The 19,576-nt window shown below is 37.1% G+C and overlaps 1 protein-coding gene across 1 annotated transcript in view; it reads left to right on the top strand.

Annotated features, from left to right (window-relative positions):
- The window catches only part of LOC103608577 (leucine-rich repeat flightless-interacting protein 2-like), a gene marked incomplete at its 3' end in the record, with an annotated part of 63,170 nt that overhangs the window by 8,684 nt on the left and 34,910 nt on the right, over positions 1-19,576 (top strand). Inside the window, exon 3 of the mRNA XM_008592996.1 lies at positions 11,504-11,648. Within this exon, the coding sequence (XP_008591218.1) occupies positions 11,559-11,648 (90 nt within the window). The remainder of the gene's footprint in view (positions 1-11,503; positions 11,649-19,576) is intronic.

Below are 19,576 nucleotides of genomic sequence, written 5' to 3'. Positions count from 1 at the left end.
TAATAGTTTTCAGTGTACAAATCTTTTGTTTCCTTGGTTAAGTTTATACCTAAGAATTTTTTTTTTTTTATTCTGTTGCAAATGGAATTGTTTTCTTGATTTCCTTTTTGGATTGTTCATTGTTAGTATATAGAAATGCAACTCCTTTTTTGTATTCTGAATCTTTGCTGAATTCATTCATCCAAAGTTTTGAAAGTTGATGTACCTAGGGCTCGCTGGTTAGCTCAGTTGGTTAGAGTGCAGACTTGTAACACCAAGGTGAAGGGTTCAATTCCCCATACCTGCCAGCCTCCAAAAAAAAAAAAATTGATGTACTAGTTTTCTATGCTATATAACTAATTATATAAACTTAGCAGCTTAAAACAATATACATTTTATTATCTCAGTTTCTGTGGGGCAGGAGTCTGTGCGAATGGCTGAGCTGGGTCCTCTGCTTAGGGTCTGCAGTCACTGTTGAGGCTACTATAATTAAGGTGTTGTCTGGGCTGAGTTCTCAACTGGAGACTTAATGGGTGAAAACTCTGCTTCCAGTCTCACTTAGATTATTGCCAGAATTAATTTCCTTGTGATTTTAACACTCAGGTTTCTTATTCACTAGAGGTCACTTGGTGTTCTAGAGGCAGCCTTCAGCTCCTAAAGGCTGCTCTCAGCTCTTAGAGGCAATCTGCAGTTGTTCCTGACCCAGTTGTGATTCTCAACATGACCACTTCATCAAGCCATTAAGGAGAGTCTCTAGAGCAAGCCTGCTAGCAAGACAGTCTTATATAATGTAACGTAAACATGGGAGTGACATCCTATAGCCTTTGCCATATTTGGATTGTTCATATTGGTTAGAAATAAGTGATAGATCCTGCACACATTCATGGGGAGGTATTTACACAAAGGTGATAAGAGTGGGGAAGCCGTCTTACAGTTTGTCTGCCATAGCTGGTTACAAAATAGCACATTCTTTATAAACCCATTTTTGTTTAAAAAATATGTATGCTATTAAAATAGGCATATCTTTACATTATGGGAATTACCGATGGTTGTGTTATTTTATATTTATTATTTCCTCCCACTTTCCTTTCCTATAACATTCCTATTGTGAAATTTTAAATAAATATTTAGTGTTTTCATCATAACTAAATTAGTTTTACTGCTCAGCCAAGTCGTGTATCATGATTGTTTTCTTTCTTGTTTAACTTTCAGTTTTTTTCAGGGGGTTAAAAGTTGCTTTTTAAAATTTGCACAGTCTTCTATTCATCTATTGCTTTTTTCTCTACATACTCCAACAGGATTTAAAAGATTCTATTCTATCCATTCATCTATATATCTAGATATAGTAATTTATGATATAAATTTATAAATTATAAAATAACTAAATTATTTTGAGCAAAATAGTTTGTGAAATATAAAGAAATATAAAACAAAAACACAATTTTAGGAAGAATAATAAAATGGAGGCCGGCCCGTGGCTCACTCGGTAGAGTGCGGTGCTGATAACACCAAGGCCGCGGGTTCGGATCCTATATAGGGATGGCCGGTTTGCTCACTGGCTGAGCGTGGTGCTGACAACACCAGGCCAAGGGTTGAGATCCCCTTACCGGTCATCTTTAATTAAAAAAAAAAAAAAATAAAATAAAAATAAAAAAAAAAAATAAAATGGGCACCTGTTGTTTCACTACTTAGTGGCTTTTCATGGATTTCTTAGTTTGTGAGTAGGTGGGGCTGGTCAATTTTGAGCTTCCCTGGGGCAGGGGTATGTGTTTTGGGAGCAGAGTAGATGATTTGTAGGGGGCTGGGGCTATCCCACATTTCAATGTCCAGACTTTCACCTAACCTCCCACTTCTCACTCTATCTTCATCCCCAACCATTTCCCCTTCCATTCCCCAGAGCCACTTTGGTCTCTAGGAGCTTCTGGTATCCTGTGGAATAGTAGATGAAGTTGGAGTTGAGGTAATTGCTTGGCTATGGAGAGGGGACCTGGAGGTCTAAAACTTAATATAAAGACTTTTAAGTATTTTTTGTTTTTTTGCATGGGGAGCTCACCTGTACCATTTAAAGATACTGCACAGTTGTTTTTTTTTTTTTTTTTTTTTTTTTTTTTTTTGCATTTCTGGGAGCTTATAGTTTAATGTAAGTGATAAAAAAACGATGGTTAAATGCCTTGAAGTAGGTGGCAATGGCTTAACCGTATGTGTGTTGCCAGGCCTGAGAGCCTCTTCCATTCTTGTCAAGGGGAGTGCTAACCTTCTCTTCTTTCATAGGACACCTGCACAGTTCTTTAGTATAAGATAACTTGCTTCTTGTTAGATTCACTCTCTAGAGGTACTTGGGTTGTAACTTTGACTGTTTTGCAACGTGTATTATCTCTTCTCTGTTTACTTTCTACCTTTCAAATATTTATTTATTTATTTATTCTTTTAAAAGATGACCTGTAAGGGGATCCCAACCCTTGACTTGGTGTTGTCAGCACCATGCTCTGCCAAGTGTGCCAACTGGCCATCCCTATACAGGGATCCAAACCTGTGGCCTTGATGTCATCACATCATTCTCCCAAGCGAGCCATGGGCCGGCCCTTAAAATATTTATTGAAATTGCTAGTCTCTAATTGTCTCCATTGTCTTTGTGGGTTTATTACTACTATGGCTGCCCTCCCCGCACCACGAACAGTTACATTTTAATGAAGTTTAAGGAATAAAATGTGATAACTGTGGCTAATCTTCTGTTTAACTGGAACTTAAGTTTTTTATTAGAATAACAGCTATTTATTTTGAAGGAAATATTAATGATTTCTATTGGAAATTATGTTCATATATGTGTATAAATTAAACTTTGAATATGAATTTAAAACATTAAGCTAAGAAGTTGAGATGAGCTATTTTATTAAATTTTTTTAAGTTTATTAATATATTTTTTACATTCTATGATGTTGTGGAGCAGTTGGGGGAAAGGGGGAGGGTAAAGGGGAAGGAAATAAGGTGGGAGAAGGAGGAAGGAGGAGGGGTGGGGTTTAGGCCTGTGGCACCCCCCTTATTACTGCATGGGAGACCAGAGGGCTTCCAGCATGGCTTGGTCATTGCTGAACTGGGTGCAGATGTCAGAGGGGTGTGACTGAAGCTCTTCTCTCCCCCCCACCGCTCCAGCTCGGGAGCCTGGGGTGCTTCCTGCAGTGGCTCAGTGGTTGTCACTGGGCTGGTGGTGGGTGTTGGCGTGGCATGGCCAAGGCCCTTGAACCCCCACTGCCCTGACTTGGGAGAGCCCAAGGCGCTTCTTGCAGCAGCTTGGTGGTCATCACTGGCTGGTTGCGAGTGTCAGTGGGGTGTGGCTGAGGCCCCCAGGACTCCCCTTTCCTGGCTTGGTAGCCACAGGGACTTCCTGTCCTTCTAGGTTTTATAGGTGTTTTTTGGTAATGTGAGACCTTTACTAGTTAATATCAAACTTTGTCTCTGGTCTGTGGGTATTTTGTTTTTTCTTTCAGTTCTGTGTTGGATTATTTGCTGTTCCTACCACTTGAACTCTGTGCTGGAACTAATTTGTTGTCCTTTGCTTACTTCTAAAATGGGGAAACTTCCTGTGGGGACGAGTTCTTGAGCTCTGTGGTTGAGCTAAATTGTTGCTTTGCTGCTGATTCTCCGGGGAAAGCTTTTTGTGCAACTCAGGTTTTAACCATTGACTTTATAGGTACTTCTGGGTCTAGCGAGATCTGGTACCCCTGGGTTATGTAGAAACTGTGGCCTGGGCCTGAGGCTTTTCAGCAAATTGCACCCCCTGCAGTTTTATATTCCTGACCAGTCTCTACTGAATGGTCCTATGCTGATTGGGGGGCAGATCAGCTGTCCTTGCTGTGCCCCAGTTCTCCCCTGGCGGGTCCATCTCTACTGTCTCCCGCACTCCAAACACTTCCCATGGGGTGGGCCCTGTGCAGGTCCCTTGCGATGACTCACTGGCCTCTGAGTGGTTCCTTTTTTCCAGTTGTTGTGGCTCCTTGCTCCAATGTGGGTCCACAGGAACCCTATTAGTAGTCTTGCTGGCCTGGGGGCCACCAAGTCCCTCTTCTCCCTGCAGCCTCCAAGCAACTTCATCCGAAGGGCACAGCTGCGCCTTTTGCCAGCTCCTGCTCCGTGTGCTTACCAGGGTCAGCCTTAAAGTGTCCGGGGCTTAAAATGGTTGGAGCGGTTCTTTCTTTCTCTCATCATGGCTTGTCCTGCCTTCATGTATTCCATAGGTCTCTCCTCCTCTTCTCCTGAGCTCTAGCGACCCCAGCTTGGCTGTTGTTGCTTTTTAATAGTTGTAAATTGGTTGATTTGTGGGAGAGAGTGATGCTGGGGACCATCTATTCTGCTATCTTGACTGGAAGCCCCTATTTAATCTTTAAAATTAGAATTTTTGAGGACTTAGCTTTTCTATAATAAAAGATTAAAACAAAAAAACCCAACCAAATGCGAATTTAGTGATGGAGTATTACTAGTTCTCATTCATTTCATTCATTGAACATCTTGCTGTGTGCCTGGTACCTGACATAAAAACATGGATAAGGTACAGAGTTTGCAGCTTGCCTTTTTAAGCATTTTCATTATTAGAAAACTGTGTATGTGTCTATGTGTATATGTGTGGGTGGGAGGTGGTGTGGTGGTAGATGAGCAGGTATTTTCTCTTTATTTTTATAAAAAGGAGCCAAATGCTCATATTAGGTGTTTTATCAGCAGAAATAATGTATCTAAAGTGGAACTTGTTGCATGTGTCTTTAGATTGGGGTGGTACTTGGAGTCTCTGCTCACAGCTGTGCTGTCACCTCAGCTCTTTTCTAATCATTCCCTCACGAATGTTATACTTGCATTATATCTTGCTGACTTCTTCCTTTTATTGATATCTTGCCTACCATTTTAGGGCATTACTTTGCTTTTTTTTTTTTTTAACTTTCTATCTAACACAAATTTTAGTTACACAGACCTGAGCAGCAAGACTCAAGAGAGGAAAGATATTGGTATCTTCCTTTCTGCAACAAAAGTACCACATGCCACTGCTATTTTTTCCCCCAATGAGTGAGATACGTGGGTGGAAGGAATCATAGAGGTCTTTAGGGAAAACTGAAAATTTCAAAGGATTTTGCTCTGATAACGAAAACTTGTAGACTTGAAAATTGATGTTTTTTCCAGGACTTCAGAGGATGTTAATTGTTGCTTTTTTGTCCTAAAATTGACCTGTTTATTCTTGCGTTAGGTTTTTCATTTTATAACATTTTAAGATTTTAAGATTATAACATTTATAATCTAATGGTGTTCATTCTATTTAAAATTAGCAGTGTGTTTCTCATTTACTTCAAATTCCGTTTTGTCTGTGGTTAGTGATGGTTAAAGTGAAATGTTAGAAAATATGGTTTTTCCAGACCCACATAAGTTTTTATAGTTCTACTTTACAATTGCTTTGACAGACTAAATGGATCTTTCCCCATTATCAGCTTATTAATACATTTTCAAAGTTGGTTATTCTTACAAGTTTATATTTTCATACTATGAAGTAACCTCATAATTGTAGCTTTTAACTAAACTTTTAAAAAACTTATTTTTTGATAAGGCGATTATCAATAGTATTTAAAGCATGAGAAAAGGTAAATTTTTTTTTATGTATTGCCTTGGTCATTCATTATTCATATGTGCAAAGTTTTACGTATTTGCAATCATGGTTTACGTGTCATTTTGTCATCTTTTGTACCTTCTAGGCATATCAAGCTTATTTCTTTCCTTGTTTCCCACAAGTTTTCTAATGCTGCCATTTTATTACATCATTATTGATTGACCATGACTTAATAGAGCTATCGTTGTCAAGTTGGGCCATTTTCAATTTTGTGTTTTGTTTTATTATAGATTAAAAGGTAATCGAAATGATCATTTTTATCCATGTAATTTTTTTCTTTTGTTGTGTTATATTCTAAGTTTTATTTGTGTTCACATTAGAATATAGTTAATATGAATATTGTCAATAGAGTTCTTCCATGGTCAGAAGGAGAGCCTAAGATCTAGGGCTAATTTAAATTCTTTATCCTTTGGGATTTAATTCTGGTACCTTCAGTTTTATTACTAGTAGCAGAAGTCAGTTACATGCCTCTAATGTGTTTGTTTTGATTTTCTTTTGTTTTGGTGGAGGAAGTATTTCAGTAATAATTCCGTATACCTCAGAAAGAAAACACACAGTTGTGCAGTTTGGCAAGAGGACTTCCAGAACCCATAATGTTGCTGCATGTTTAGTTAATTGGTAATAGTAAAGAATTCCTTCCCACTAAGCATGCAGGTGTAGTGTTGGATTATATTTGTGTTTGAAAATGTGCAATCCCTGACCTACTCAACCTTGGCTCAACTGAAGACTAAATTTAGCCAAGGGATTTACTTCCGAGTCTTATTTTGACACTTTCTGTTTTGTTACTGTGATTTTAGGTCTCTCTCTCTCTCTCTTTTTTTTTTTTTTTTGGTATCAATGATAATATATATTTCCATAGCACTTTACAAATTGTAGAAACTTTTGTATCCTTTTGATCCTCAAAATGACCTGTGTCATAGGAATAAATTTAATAAAAGAAGTGCAAGACCTGAATGTTGAAAACACAAAACATTGTGAAACTGTATTAAAGAAGACCTAAGTAATTGGAAAGACATCCTATGTCCTGGATTGGAATCTTAATATTTTTAAGATGGCAGTACTCCTCATATTGATCTATAGATTCGTTGTAATCTCTATCAGAATCTCAGCTGCCTTTTTTTCTTCTTTTCTCCTTCTTTTCCGGGTTTTTTTATTTTTTACAGTAAGTGACAAGCTGATTCTAAAATTTATATGGAAATACAAGGATCCAGAGTAGCCAGACAATTTTAAAAGATGAACAAAGTAGGAGGACTCACTTTTCCCAATTTTAAAACTTGCTACAAAGCCATGTCAATCAAAATGGTGTGGTACTGGTATAAGGGTAGGTAGACATGTAGATCAATGAAATAGAATTGAGTGAACAGAAATAAACCCTTAATTTTATGGAAAGGTGGCAAGACAATTTAACAGGGGAAAGAATAGTCTTTTTAACAAATGGTGCCATGACAAGTAGATATCCACATACAAAAGAATCAGGTTGAATCCCTGCTTTACACCATTTATAGGAATTAACTCAAAAAGTGTCGTAGACCTAAATATAAGAAGTAAAACTGTAAAACTCTTAGAAGAAATGGTTTTTTTTGGATATGATACCAAAAGAAGCAACAAAAGAAAAAAATAGATAAATTGGACTTCCTCTAAATAAAAACTTGTGCTTCAACGAACACCATTAAGGAGGTATATGTAGAGATAACATAAGTACTTTCTCTCTGACCTCTTTACCACTTTTATTTTCCCATTGTTCTCTTTTGCTTACTTACAAGGCAATGACAGTGCTATGTAAATAGTGCCTTGCAAATTCTCAGTAGATATTTGTTGAAAATGGAAAAATTAAAGCTATATGATACATTTCATTTTATAAAAATTTTCTAATATTAGGGCGTCCATATTAATTGCATTTTAATATCTTAAGGTGCTTTGAATATCAGATTGTTTCATGTTACAGCAAAAATTCTTAGTATGGCTAATTGTATCATACTGTGCATGCTGGAGGAAATAACTTGAGTATATTTGTGTTTAGTTAAAAAGTATGAAATTGTAAAGAAAGGCAAGGGTTGCCTTTTTGTCAATTTCATAAGCTAACTACGTAAAAGAGGTAGTTAATTCAAGACACTTTATTTTATTTTATTTTATTTTTTGTCCTTTTTGAGACTGGCTGCACCGTGCTCAGCCAGTGAGCGCTGTGAACGCACCGGTCATCCCTATATAGGATCCGAACCCGCAGCAGGAGCGCTGCTGCGCTCCCAGCGCCGCACTCTCCCGAGTGCACCACGGGCTCGGCCCGATTCACGACACTTTAAACATTTATTGAGTGCTTTATAGTTTGTTAAATGCTTGCATTTGTCTTAATTTGAGCCTCACATTAACCATGTTAGATAGATGAGACAGCTGTTATTTCTGCTCTATAGATGAAGAAACTGAGGCCTAGGAAATGGGAAGGGCAACACAGAAAGCAGCAGTGCAATCAGTTGAACTCACATTCTGTCTCTTTAAATTTTGTCCAGTGGCAACAACTTCAGTCACAGTAAGTCACTAGTTCAGGTGCCATTCCAGATCCTGGGATTTATGAATAACTATCAAATGTTTTATTGTGCAGACTAGCGTTAACTGTGATGACAGCTCAGTTGCAAAAACATACCACAACAATATTTTGAGTTCTCCATGATGCAGTACTTAGATATGAAGGAACTGTATCTGTCAGGATCCAGACAGGCATAGAACTAAGTGTACTATCTTTAGAATGTGACACACTGATACTACATGTACATTCTGTTTTTATAAAAGTGAACAATATCCTGATTGAAGTGCCACTTTTAATGAGGCAAAATGCCTGTTGTTTTCTTTATTATATGAGAAGCTCACTGGAGAGGAGAAAGCCTTATTGATGAATCTATTTTGGAAAGTTTATATTCCACAACATCCTGAAAGTTCTTCCCTTGTTTCCCTTAAGTAGACAAATACGTAATGACAACATCGTCTGTAGAAAATCAGCTTGACACTGTCTGGGTAAAGGACTTGACAAAAAATACAGGCAGTTTTGTTCTTGCCAGTTGATCTAAAGGTTTAACTCTTTAAGTTGGTTGATACCACTAGGGAAAAGCTGGAAGAGATTAACATGGCTCCTGAAGAAAAATATTCTTGAGGATACCTTGGGGTGGAAAATTGCTGAAAGTCCTTCAGGACCAGAAACTGGAAATAATTTATTCAAGGTTGCCTTTGAGTCTGCATCTTTATTTTTGTCATTTTATTGAAAAGCTGTTTTCCATAGGCCATGCTGGAAATCTTATGTCTTTTAAGGTTTCCCCATCACTGATATAGAATGTTCTGGAGTTACTAGAAGATAGATTTTATAGGAACTGAAAACCTTTAATTGTTCTGATATTGGTAAGGATGCCAGTCTGCAGAGTACAAATAGTGTAATAAAAGTCTTTTGAAAGCACTAGATTGTTCTTTGAAATAGATAGTGGTTGATCTGCCTCATATTTAACTAAAAAAGGTGACAGGACTTGGTCAGTCATGTAAACACTTTGATGCTCTCTGTAGATAGGACAGGAAGGACAAGGAAGATGGACAGAAAGTGTTCCCATTTCCTGCTTATCCTGTGTCTCTGTCCCTTTCCTGTCATCTTTCTCTCCGGGGTGACTAGCCTGGAGCTTGTTGAAACAGTTTTTTTTGTTGTTTGTTTTTGTTTTTCAGCTGGCTGGTATAGTGAGGCAGTTTTAAAAAAGGGTAATTTTTTACATGAAACTGTGGACTTGGAGTACCCTGGCAGATCTAAGATATAGGCTGTGTTAGTTAAGAAAGAAGGAAAATGAATTATGGGGAAAGAGGACAAAGAAAAGTACATTCAAAAGAGTGCCACCGGCAGTGGTTTCAGTTGTCTAGCATATTGTGCCTAATTTGGGTGTGATCCTTTTTGGGGGGCCAGTCTGTTTTTTGAGCCTTGGATCTGAATGTTTTTATTTTGTTTTTTAAATGAATCTCCTTTTTCTAAGTGTTACTGAAATTGTAGAGAATCAAGAAGAAAAAAATCCATCCATAATCCTATCTTCCTTACAAAACCACTGTTAAACTGATGAAATACTATACTTCTAGCCAAATCTGTTTTTTTTTTTTTCTCTAATTATTTTTTTGTGTCTGGAATTAGAAAATGCCTATATTTTTGTCTTCTGCTTCTGTGAAATGTCTTTTAGTGTGTCCTTGGAAAGCTGGCTCGAGGACAAATGTTGGATGATACCATAGTGCATTAGCTAAATTGTCACTCTAGTCTGAAAAAGAACTTTGTATTATTGCATGTTGCTTTTTTCCTCAGTAGGTGGCTAGTATTTGTATATGCCATTACTATTAAGTAAATGAATAATCTTTAAAATTTTCCTGAACCTGAGGATGATTGGAAACTTCTGAGAAGACTGTTCTTTTCAGGAATTATCCTGATTTGTGGCCGGGGCATTAGCTGCTGCTTTCAGACGTATATACGTACATATACATATATATACACATGTATATATTTTTTGTATATAAAAATGTATATGTATATAAAAAATATATACATATATATTTTTGGTGGCTGGCTTGTATGGGGATCCAAAACCCTTGACTTTGGTATTATAACACTGTGCTGTAACTGAGCTAACTGGCCAGCCCTAGATATATATATGTTTGTTTGCTTGTTTCCAGTTAAATGAGTTCTTTCCTAAATGATCATATCCAGCTGTATTTTCTATGATGAAGTAATATACCATCATCAGTCTTCATTCTGGCTGACAAACCTAAATAGCTAGCTCTGGAGAATGAGTAATGGTGTCAGATAAGTTGGAAATGACCTGAATTCTCATTGGAGAAAACTTTTTTTGGTGCAGTGGTTCTGCTTTATTTTGCCTGAATCAAGTAAATTCCAGTACATTAAAGTCACTTATAGTTTTAATGTAGCCAATTGTATTAGGACAGACTTACTTGAGAATTCCTTTTTGACTCACACAGTAATGAAATTTTGCCAGTTTATTTTGTTAAAGCTAGGAAAAATTTTTTGAAGTTACTGGGTATTTAGCTAAATGAGCTGTACTTCTTAGCATCTAGAAGAAAAAAGGGAAGTCGTGCAATTTGGGATGTACTCTTTCATGGGAATTTTTAATCTCAGATATCAGGTGTTAGAAAGGTTAGATGGCCTTTGTCATCCTTGTTACTTAATCTCCGCAGATGAATCTTTTTTCACTCTTTTGTAAAAATAGGCCTATCTAATAATAAAATAGATTCATAGATATATTCTTAGTCATTTGGTTATATCAGTTTTGTTCATCACTGTGTCTTCTGTACTTTCTATAGTACTTGGCAGTAGCAAGCGCTCAGATATTTGTTGTATGGACAGTGTTGGTTATTGTTAATTGCAGAGTAATAAACCTTCCATTGTTCTTTTTTGTGGCTGTGGTTTAATTGGACTTGTTTCTTAAATTACACTAGAAAGCAAAGTTACCTTTATAAATTTAAGGCTCAACAGTAAAACCTCTTAAACATGTTCTTCCAAAACTTTAGGCTGAATAACTTTTCTGAAATGTCTTTTACTCTGCAATAGAAATAGATTTTAGAAATAGCTGTAGTAATTGTAAACTGTTAAGTAGAATTACTGCTGAGTGCAGTTTTCTGAGGCTCATATTATAGCACACTGTCATAGATTGCTGGGGGTAGCATAGTGAAAACAGGAAGTTTAATAATGAATATAAATTTAAAAATTCTAAAATTTATTGGAATAATTTGGTAGTGGGAAGAAGTATTTGGTGACTAATTTCTCTAAAGAGAAGTACAATTTCTCTGTTTAAAGTAAATGTATAAATGACCATTAAAACTGTACAAAGAGAAACATCCTAACTCTGTTTCTGTTCATTTCAGGACTGAAAACAGAGTGAAACCACTTTCTGAGTTAAAAGACTATTAAGAACACAAGATGGGGACTCCTGGTTCTGGAAGGAAAAGAATGCCTATGAAAGACCGATTTTCTGCAGAAGATGAAGCTTTGAGTAACATTGCCAGAGAGGTGAGTCTGATAAACCCCCTCTCAACACTGAGTAGCACGGTTGAGAGTATTGTAAAAATGCTGGGATGCCAGAGATACATTCATTCATTGAATAGTTTCAGAATGTTTATTATGAACAAGATGTTATGGCTGGCCTCTAAAATACTGTAATAGAATAAAATATGCTTGGATATTTGTTCAGCTCCTCTAAAATTACATTTTCATTTTATTTTTATGGTTTACTTGACTTCTAGGTACTTGTTCTAATGTATTGAAATTTAGAATTAATCTTCAGAATTTAAACTTAGGGTAATTAGAATGTTGAAGATATAATAACTGTATTATAGAAATGCTCATTAGGCTGTGTAATTAATATGATCCAGGACTTGCTGTATAAATGCTGACAGAAACAGTCCTTATTTGGTGTCTGTTCAGGTTCAATGTCTTAGCTGTTTTTTGAAACATTGCAGTGGAATTTTTATGTTTAATTGTTTTAGCTAGTACTAGAGCTTCTGCTGCATTTTTGTTTCAGTTTGTTGACAACTCAGAAGAAAGAAAAAAAAAGGGAAGGGTGTCACCTGTTGAATCACTGGCAACATTTCCTGTTGTATATTGGATATTTAAGATAAATCCCAGCTGGGATTTCTTAGTGAGGTGCCAGCTTCTGCTGCATTTTTGTTTCAGTTTGTTGACAACTCAGAAGAAAGAAAAAAAAAGGGAAGGATGTCACCTGTTGAATCACTGGCAACATTTCCTGTTGTATATTGGATATTTAAGATAAATCCCAGCTGGGATTTCTTAGTGAGGTGCCAGCTTTGTTTCACACTCTCTGTAACTGCAGACTAACTATAAACTTACCTGGTACAGGAATTGCTTAGAGTGTGATTAAAGTATATTCTTTTGGTGAGAATTACTTTCTTATCACTTCCTCTTTGTTGTTCTTAGTAAATAACTCATTTAGGACTAGTGCAGTTTCCTTTTGACATATTACACAGTCTTCTTTTCATCCAGCTCATTGTTATGTTTTCCTCTTGAAAGGCACTCAGTTAGAATTAGAAGTCAAATCCTGTATGAGGCTATTTGAAATAAAGAAAAGTTTTTATCTAAAAACTGATAAAATTATTTTTAAAGGGCCGAGCCCGTGGCACACTCGGGAGAGTGCAGCGCTGGGAGCACAGTAGCGCTCCCGCTGTGGGTTCGGATCCTATATAGGGATGGCCAGTGCGCTCACTGGCTGAGCGCGGTGCGGCCAGTCTCAAAAAAGGAAAAAAAAAAAATTATTTAAAAAAAATCAATGAGTTTTTTTTAGATAAGGAGGTAAAAGGTATTTAAAAATGAAAAAGTAGGTATTACTTTACAGTGATTTTAAATATTTGCACAAATGAAGCATTTTGGAAGCCACATAATTTTAGTTGAAAATTGAAACTATCCAAAATGTTTACTTCTAAAATTGGAGGGATTCACCCAGATTTCTGTAACGGAAGAAAATGCCTGCACCTTCTAGGCTCCTTTTGTGTTGTCACTAAGTGTTTGAAATGTTGTGTGTATGTATGCTTCCTTTACAAAATTTGGTAGGATTCTAACATCCAACACTTGTTGAGTCCTAGCTATCTGGCAAACATTAGTCTAAACTTTTAACATACATTAATTAATTTAATCCTTGTAAAATTCTGAGATTTTATTGTTATCTCCGTTTTACAGATGAGGAAACCATTGCACAGAAAAGTTAAGTAACTTTCCCAAGGTTACATAGCTATGAAATAACAGAGATTGAATTCAAACACATGAAGTGTGGATTCAAAGTCTGTGCGTTAATTTAACCACCTACCATGCTACACTTTTTCTCGATCTTCTCCAACTCCCATATCAATAGCTTATTTTTCTGTAACTTTTCATGACTTTGAAAGCAATTTCACAAATTGATTTTCATAGAAATCTCAGTCTAGGTAGGAAAGGTATTGTTATGAGTCTTATTTGCAGCTGAGGAAACAGATGAAACTGAGAGAGAACAATGTAAGAGGTATCAGAACTGGGGCTCATATCCAGCTACTTGTTCATTCTGCTTAACCATACTACTTCCAGGAGAGGTGGACTTTGGAGATTCATAAGTGTGGCTTTGAATTCTGGCTCTCCTAGTTCTGGTTGAATAATTTTGAGTAACTTCTCTGGATTTCAGTTTCCTCATCTGTGAAATGGGAATAATGCTGTCTTTCTGTCTCTCAGGACTGTTGTAATGAGTAAAAAGAGATAATCCATGTGAACCTTTAGGACAGTGTTAGACTTGCAGTAGGCTTAGTTGCTTATTAAAAAGTAGAAATACATAGTGAGAATAGAGGATGGTAGAAAGGTAAAATAGACTCCTTTTGTAAAAGAAACTTATTAAGACAGGTGTTCTAAAACATAGCTGATCATCAGAATCTCCCAGGGAGCTTTATTAATGTACAAATTCCTAAGTCTTAACCCCATTCTTGCCAAATCTGAATCTATGGGGGTTGAGCTCAGAAATCTGTATTTAAGTATACACATTCACACAAACTTACACTTCTTCCTAGGGGATTCTGTTGGCCAGTCAGGTTTGGGAATTACCATGAACCAAAATGCAAAGATGATCCTATCCTGAATGTTCAGTTTTTTATACTCACAGGTTTTCTTCCTGACTTCTTGATGTTGTTATTTTGCATGAAATAACTTAGTGTAATTCAGTTATTATATTAGAAGTTATATAAAAAGTATATCTAGTTTTTATTTTTATCTTTAAGAGCTCTGAGTGTGCATATGCCAGCTTTAATAACAAGGTAAAAAGGCTTTAACCTGAAATATGAAAAGGCCACTTTTCTATTGCTAAGATTTAAGACTTTATTTGCATGATGAGTGCCTAATGTGTGATGAGGTAGTTTTAAAACTTTAGAGGAAATATGTTTAGCAGTTTTAGTAGTTCTTTCATAGTTCTTTTAGATTCTTTCTCTTTCCTTTAAAGTTTTTATGGTCATTCATATACTGTTCATTCATACACTGGATGGTTAGCATTTACAGATAGTCCCAAATCCTTATTTTCTTCAGTAAGATCATCTCTTTTATCAAAAAACATTGCCTTAAGTTAGAAATAATCAAAAACTAACGAAACCCCCACAGTAATAAAAATGAAAAATAGCTTTATCTTTTTTTAGTTAAATCTTAAGAGTTTAATTTATCTTCACAATTTGAAATTGACAGGGAATGCTATAAATAAAGAAAAATAGCCTCCTTTTCTTCTTGGTTAGTATCTGCTCAGGTTTCCATGCTTCTCAGTTTGCCAAAAAGTAGGCAACCAGAGAGAATGAGGAGAAGAAAGGGCATAAACATATTCCACAAACTGGATTATTTGCATGCTAAAAAATGAAACCAAATGCACTTTTAAAATGATGGTAAAATATATATAGCATAAAATTTACCATCGTAACCATTAAGTGTACAGTTCTCTGGCATTAAGTACATTTACATTGTTTACTTTTTAGCTCCCACTTACAAGTGAGGATGTGTAGTATTTCTCGTTCTGTGCTTGGCTTATTTCATTAACATAATTTTCTCTAAGTTCATCCATGTTGCTGTGAATGGCAGAATTTCATTCTTTTCTATGGCAGAGTAGTGTTTCATTGTGTAAATATATCACATTTTCCTTATCCAGTCGTCTGTTGATGGACATTTAGGTTGGTTCAAGCTCTTTGCTCTTCTAAATAGAGTTGTGATAAATATGGGAGTGCAGGTATCCCTTTGACATGATGGTTTCCATTTCTTTGGGTATATACCCAGCAGTGGAATTGCTGGATTGTACAGGCAGTTCTATCAGTAGTTGTTTGAGGAAGCTCCATACTGTTTTCCGTAATGGCTGCACTAATTTATAGTCCTACCAACAATGTAGGAGGGTTCCCCTTTCTCTGCATCCTTGCTAGCATTTGTTATTCTCTGTCTTTTTTTGATCATGGCCAGTCTAACTGGTGTGAGATGATATCTCAATGTGGTTTTGATTTGCATTTCCCTGATGCTTAGTGATGTTGAGTGTTTTTTCAAGTGTCTGTTGGCCATTTGTATATCTTGCTTTGAGAAATGCCTCTTCAGCTCCTTTGCCCATTTTTTAATTGGGTTACTTATTTTTTTCCTGTGAAGTTGGTTTGAGTTCCTTGTATATTCTGGATATTAATCCCTTGTTGGATGCATAGCTCGCAAATATTTTCTCCAATTCTGTAGGTTGCTTTTTCACTCTGTTAATTGTTTCTTTTGCTTTGCCAAAGCTTTTTAGTTTGATATAATCCCATTTGTTTACTTTTTCTTTTGTTGCCTGTGCTTTTGGGGTTTTCTTATTCATAAAGTCTTTGCCCAGTCCTACTTCCTGAAGTGTTTCCCCTATGTTTTCTTTTAGGAGTTTTAAAGTTTCAGGTCTTATATTTAGGTCTTTAATCCATTTTGAGTTGATTTTGGTGTATGGTGAGAGGTACAGGTCTAGTTTCATTCTTCTACATATATGCAAGTCCAGTTTTCCCAGCACCATTTATTGATGAGGCAGTCTTTTCCCCAATGTATGTTCTTCATGCCTTTGTCAAAGATCAGTTGCCTGTAAGTACATGGATTGATTTCTGGGTTCTCTATTCTGTTTGGTCCAAGTATCTGTTTTTATGTCAGTACCATGCTGTTTTGGTTACTACAGCTTTGTAGTATAATTTGAAGTCAGGTAGTGTTATGCCTCTGGCTTTATTATTTTTTGCCTAGGATTGCTTTTGGGGCCATTTGGGGTCTTTTGTTGTTCCACATGGATGTTAGGATTGTTTTTTCTATTTCTGTGAAGAATGTCCTTGGTATTTTGATGGGGATTGCATTGAATTTGTAGATTGCTTTGGGTAGTATGGACTTTTTCACAATGTTTATTCTTCTAATCCAAGAACATGAAATGTCTTTCCATCTTTTTGTGTCCTCTTTAATTTCTTTCAGTAGTAATTTGTAGTTCTCATCGTAGAGATCTTTTACCTCCTTGGTTAAATTGATTCCTAGGTATTTTATTTTATTTTTTTTTGGTGAGTATCATAAGTGGGCTTGCTTTCTTGATTTCATTTTCTTTTTTTTTCCTTTTTGTCTTTTTCCGTGTCCGGCAACGGATCGCAACCCTCAGTGTCGCCCCCGTACCGGACTGGGACCGGCTACGGGATCGCAACCCTCGGTGTTGCTCCCGCACCTCGCTCAGCCAGTGAGTGGGAACCGGCCTGTATGTGGGATCCGAACCCTCGGCGGGAGCGCCACCGCGCTTCCCAAGCGGTGCACTATAGCAGTGCGCCACCGGGCCGGCCCCCTTGATTTCATTTTCTGCTAGATTGTTATTGGAGTATAAAAATGTTATGGATTTTTGCATGTTGATTTTGTATCTGCAGCTTTACTGAAATTGTTTATTAGCTCTAAGAGTTTTTTTGTAGAATCTTTAGGTTTTACTATATACTAGATCATGTCATCTGCAAACAGGGACAGTTCGACTTAGTCTTTTCCAATCCAGATGCCCTTTATTTCTTTCTCTTGCCTGATACTTCCAATACTGAGTTAAATAGGAGTGGTGCGAGTGGGCATCCTATGGTAATTTTTCTTTTGTCTTGAAAACTGATTGTGTGTGTCACAATCACTGGCATTCTTAGAATTGAGGAAATATGTAATATATTTACAACTGTGTTAAATATTTTGGTTTGATTAAAGAGTGACAGGAGGAGGCTGGCTGGTTAGCTCAGTTGGTTAGAGGACTGTCTTATAACACTAAGATCATGGGTTCAAAGCCCTATACCAGCCAGCTGCCAAAAAAAAAAAAAAATCTCAAAAAAATAAAAAGGAGCGACAGGAGGACTTGACATGTTCAGGGCTTTGGGAAGGTTTCCCTGAAGAAGCACCCTTTCAACTGAGTTTTTTTTTTTTTTTTTAAAAGATGACCGGTAAGGGGATCTTAACCCTTGACTTGGTGTTGTCAGCACCATGCTCACCCAGTGAGCTAACCGGCCATCCCTATGTGGGATCCGAACCCTTGGCCTTGGTGTTATCAGCACCGCACTCTCCCGAGTGAGCCACAGAGCTGGCCCCTCAACTGAGTTTTGAAGGGTGAGTGGAATTGCTTAAGGGAAAGGGAGTTGTCAGATGTGGGGAATAGCTTTCCAGTCAGAGGGAAGAATGTACAACAGGTTCTTGCGGCCTAAAGAGTATGGAGAATTCAAGGAACGACAACAACAACAAAAACAGCCAACATTTATTGAACTCTTACCATGTACTAGGCATGGTTCTAAGTACTGTAAATGAATTTAATCCTCACAACAACCCTGCAAGGTAGTCTGCTGTTATTCTAGTTTTATCAGTGATGAATCCAAGGCTTGGAGAAGTGAAGTAACATGCCTAGGGTCACCTAGCTTGGAAGAGGAGAGCTGAAATTTGCAGTTAGGCTCCTGTCTCTTAACTATGGTCCCTCCCATTACATCACAACAGTAACCTGGATAGCAAGAAGGAGAGTAGCCAGAGAGTTAGGCAGGAGCCAGGTCAGATAGGCCAGTAGTTCTCAACCAGGGGGGTGATTTAGTCCCCCAGGGGACATTTGGCAATGTATGGAGACATTTTTTTCATGTCACAATGTGGGGGAGATTGACAGTGTGCTACTAGCATTTGTGGGTAGGGGCCAGGGATGCTGCTAAACCTCTTACAGCATACAGTAAGCCACCCCACAAGTAAAGAATTATCTGGCTCAAATGTCAGCTGGGGTAAGATTGAAAACTCTGATATAGACTCTTATTGAATTCATTTGTGATTTTGGTCTGTATCCTAAAAGCAATGGGAAAACATTGAAGGGTTTTGTGTAGAGGTATGACACAATCAGATTTGTGCTTCAAAAGAATAGTTTTACTGTAGGGTGGAGATTATATCAGAGAGAGACATTAGTGGATGCAAAGAGATAAATTATGAGACTTGCAGAGATGATAGTGGCATAGTTTTAGAGTGATAACAGTGGAGATGGTGTGAGTTGATTGGAATGGGAAGGTAAGTAGTAGATGCTCAACAAGTGGCTATGGCTGGGTGGCAGAGAGGGAAGTTTTGGCTTGTGCATCTGGATAGATGGTAGGAAACGTTAGAATGGGGAGGGAAGACCACTTTGTTGTAATGTGTTATATTTAAGGTGCCTGTGAGACATCTAAGAGGAGATTTTGAAGAGGCAGTTTTGGGGATATGGAACAAGAGCTCAAAGGAGAGGTCTGGGCTGTAAATAAACGTTTGAGATTTGTGAGCATGTAGACAGTAATTGAAATCATGAGTATGGATGAGATCATCTAGCAAGAAAGATGATCACTCCTTGGACTGAGCCCTAAAGAGCTCCAGGATTTCAAGGTCAAGTGCAGAGTTTTTCTTAATTCTGACACTTTTTTGATTATCGTATGTATTTGGTTCAGATTGTTTTGTGGAAATTGGATTTGTCTGTAAGAATAGCTTCACAGGAGGCAGAATTACTCTTATTTAAAATACTTTTAAGTGTTCTCAGTGGTACACAAAAATTCATAAAAGGCTATGAGATATGAATTATTTTTAAAATTTTGTTTTGTAATTGACACATAATGTACTTATGAGGTACAGAGTAATATTTCAATACATATATGTACTATGTGGTGATTAAATCAGACTGATTAACATCTTCATCAGCACAAACATTTATTGTATCTTTTTGGTGAGAACATTTGAACTCTCTTGTAGCCATTTAAAAATATGCAGTAAATTATTGCTTATTATAGACACCTAGCACTACTATCGAATATTAGAACTTCTTCTTCTTTTTTTTTTTTTGTCTTTTTTTTTTTTTCGTGCCCGGCAACGGATCGCAACCCTCATTGTCACGCCCGCACCTCGCTCAGCCAGTGAGCGGGAACCGGTCTGTATGTGGGATCCGAACCCTCGGCGGGGGGGGCCCCCCC

Source organism: Galeopterus variegatus, unplaced genomic scaffold, assembly GCF_000696425.1.
Source record: "Galeopterus variegatus unplaced genomic scaffold, G_variegatus-3.0.2 Scaffold8583, whole genome shotgun sequence".
Lineage (NCBI taxonomy): Eukaryota > Metazoa > Chordata > Mammalia > Dermoptera > Cynocephalidae > Galeopterus > Galeopterus variegatus.
Note: the sequence above shows the minus strand (reverse complement) of the source record. Positions and strands in the feature narration are given on the sequence as shown.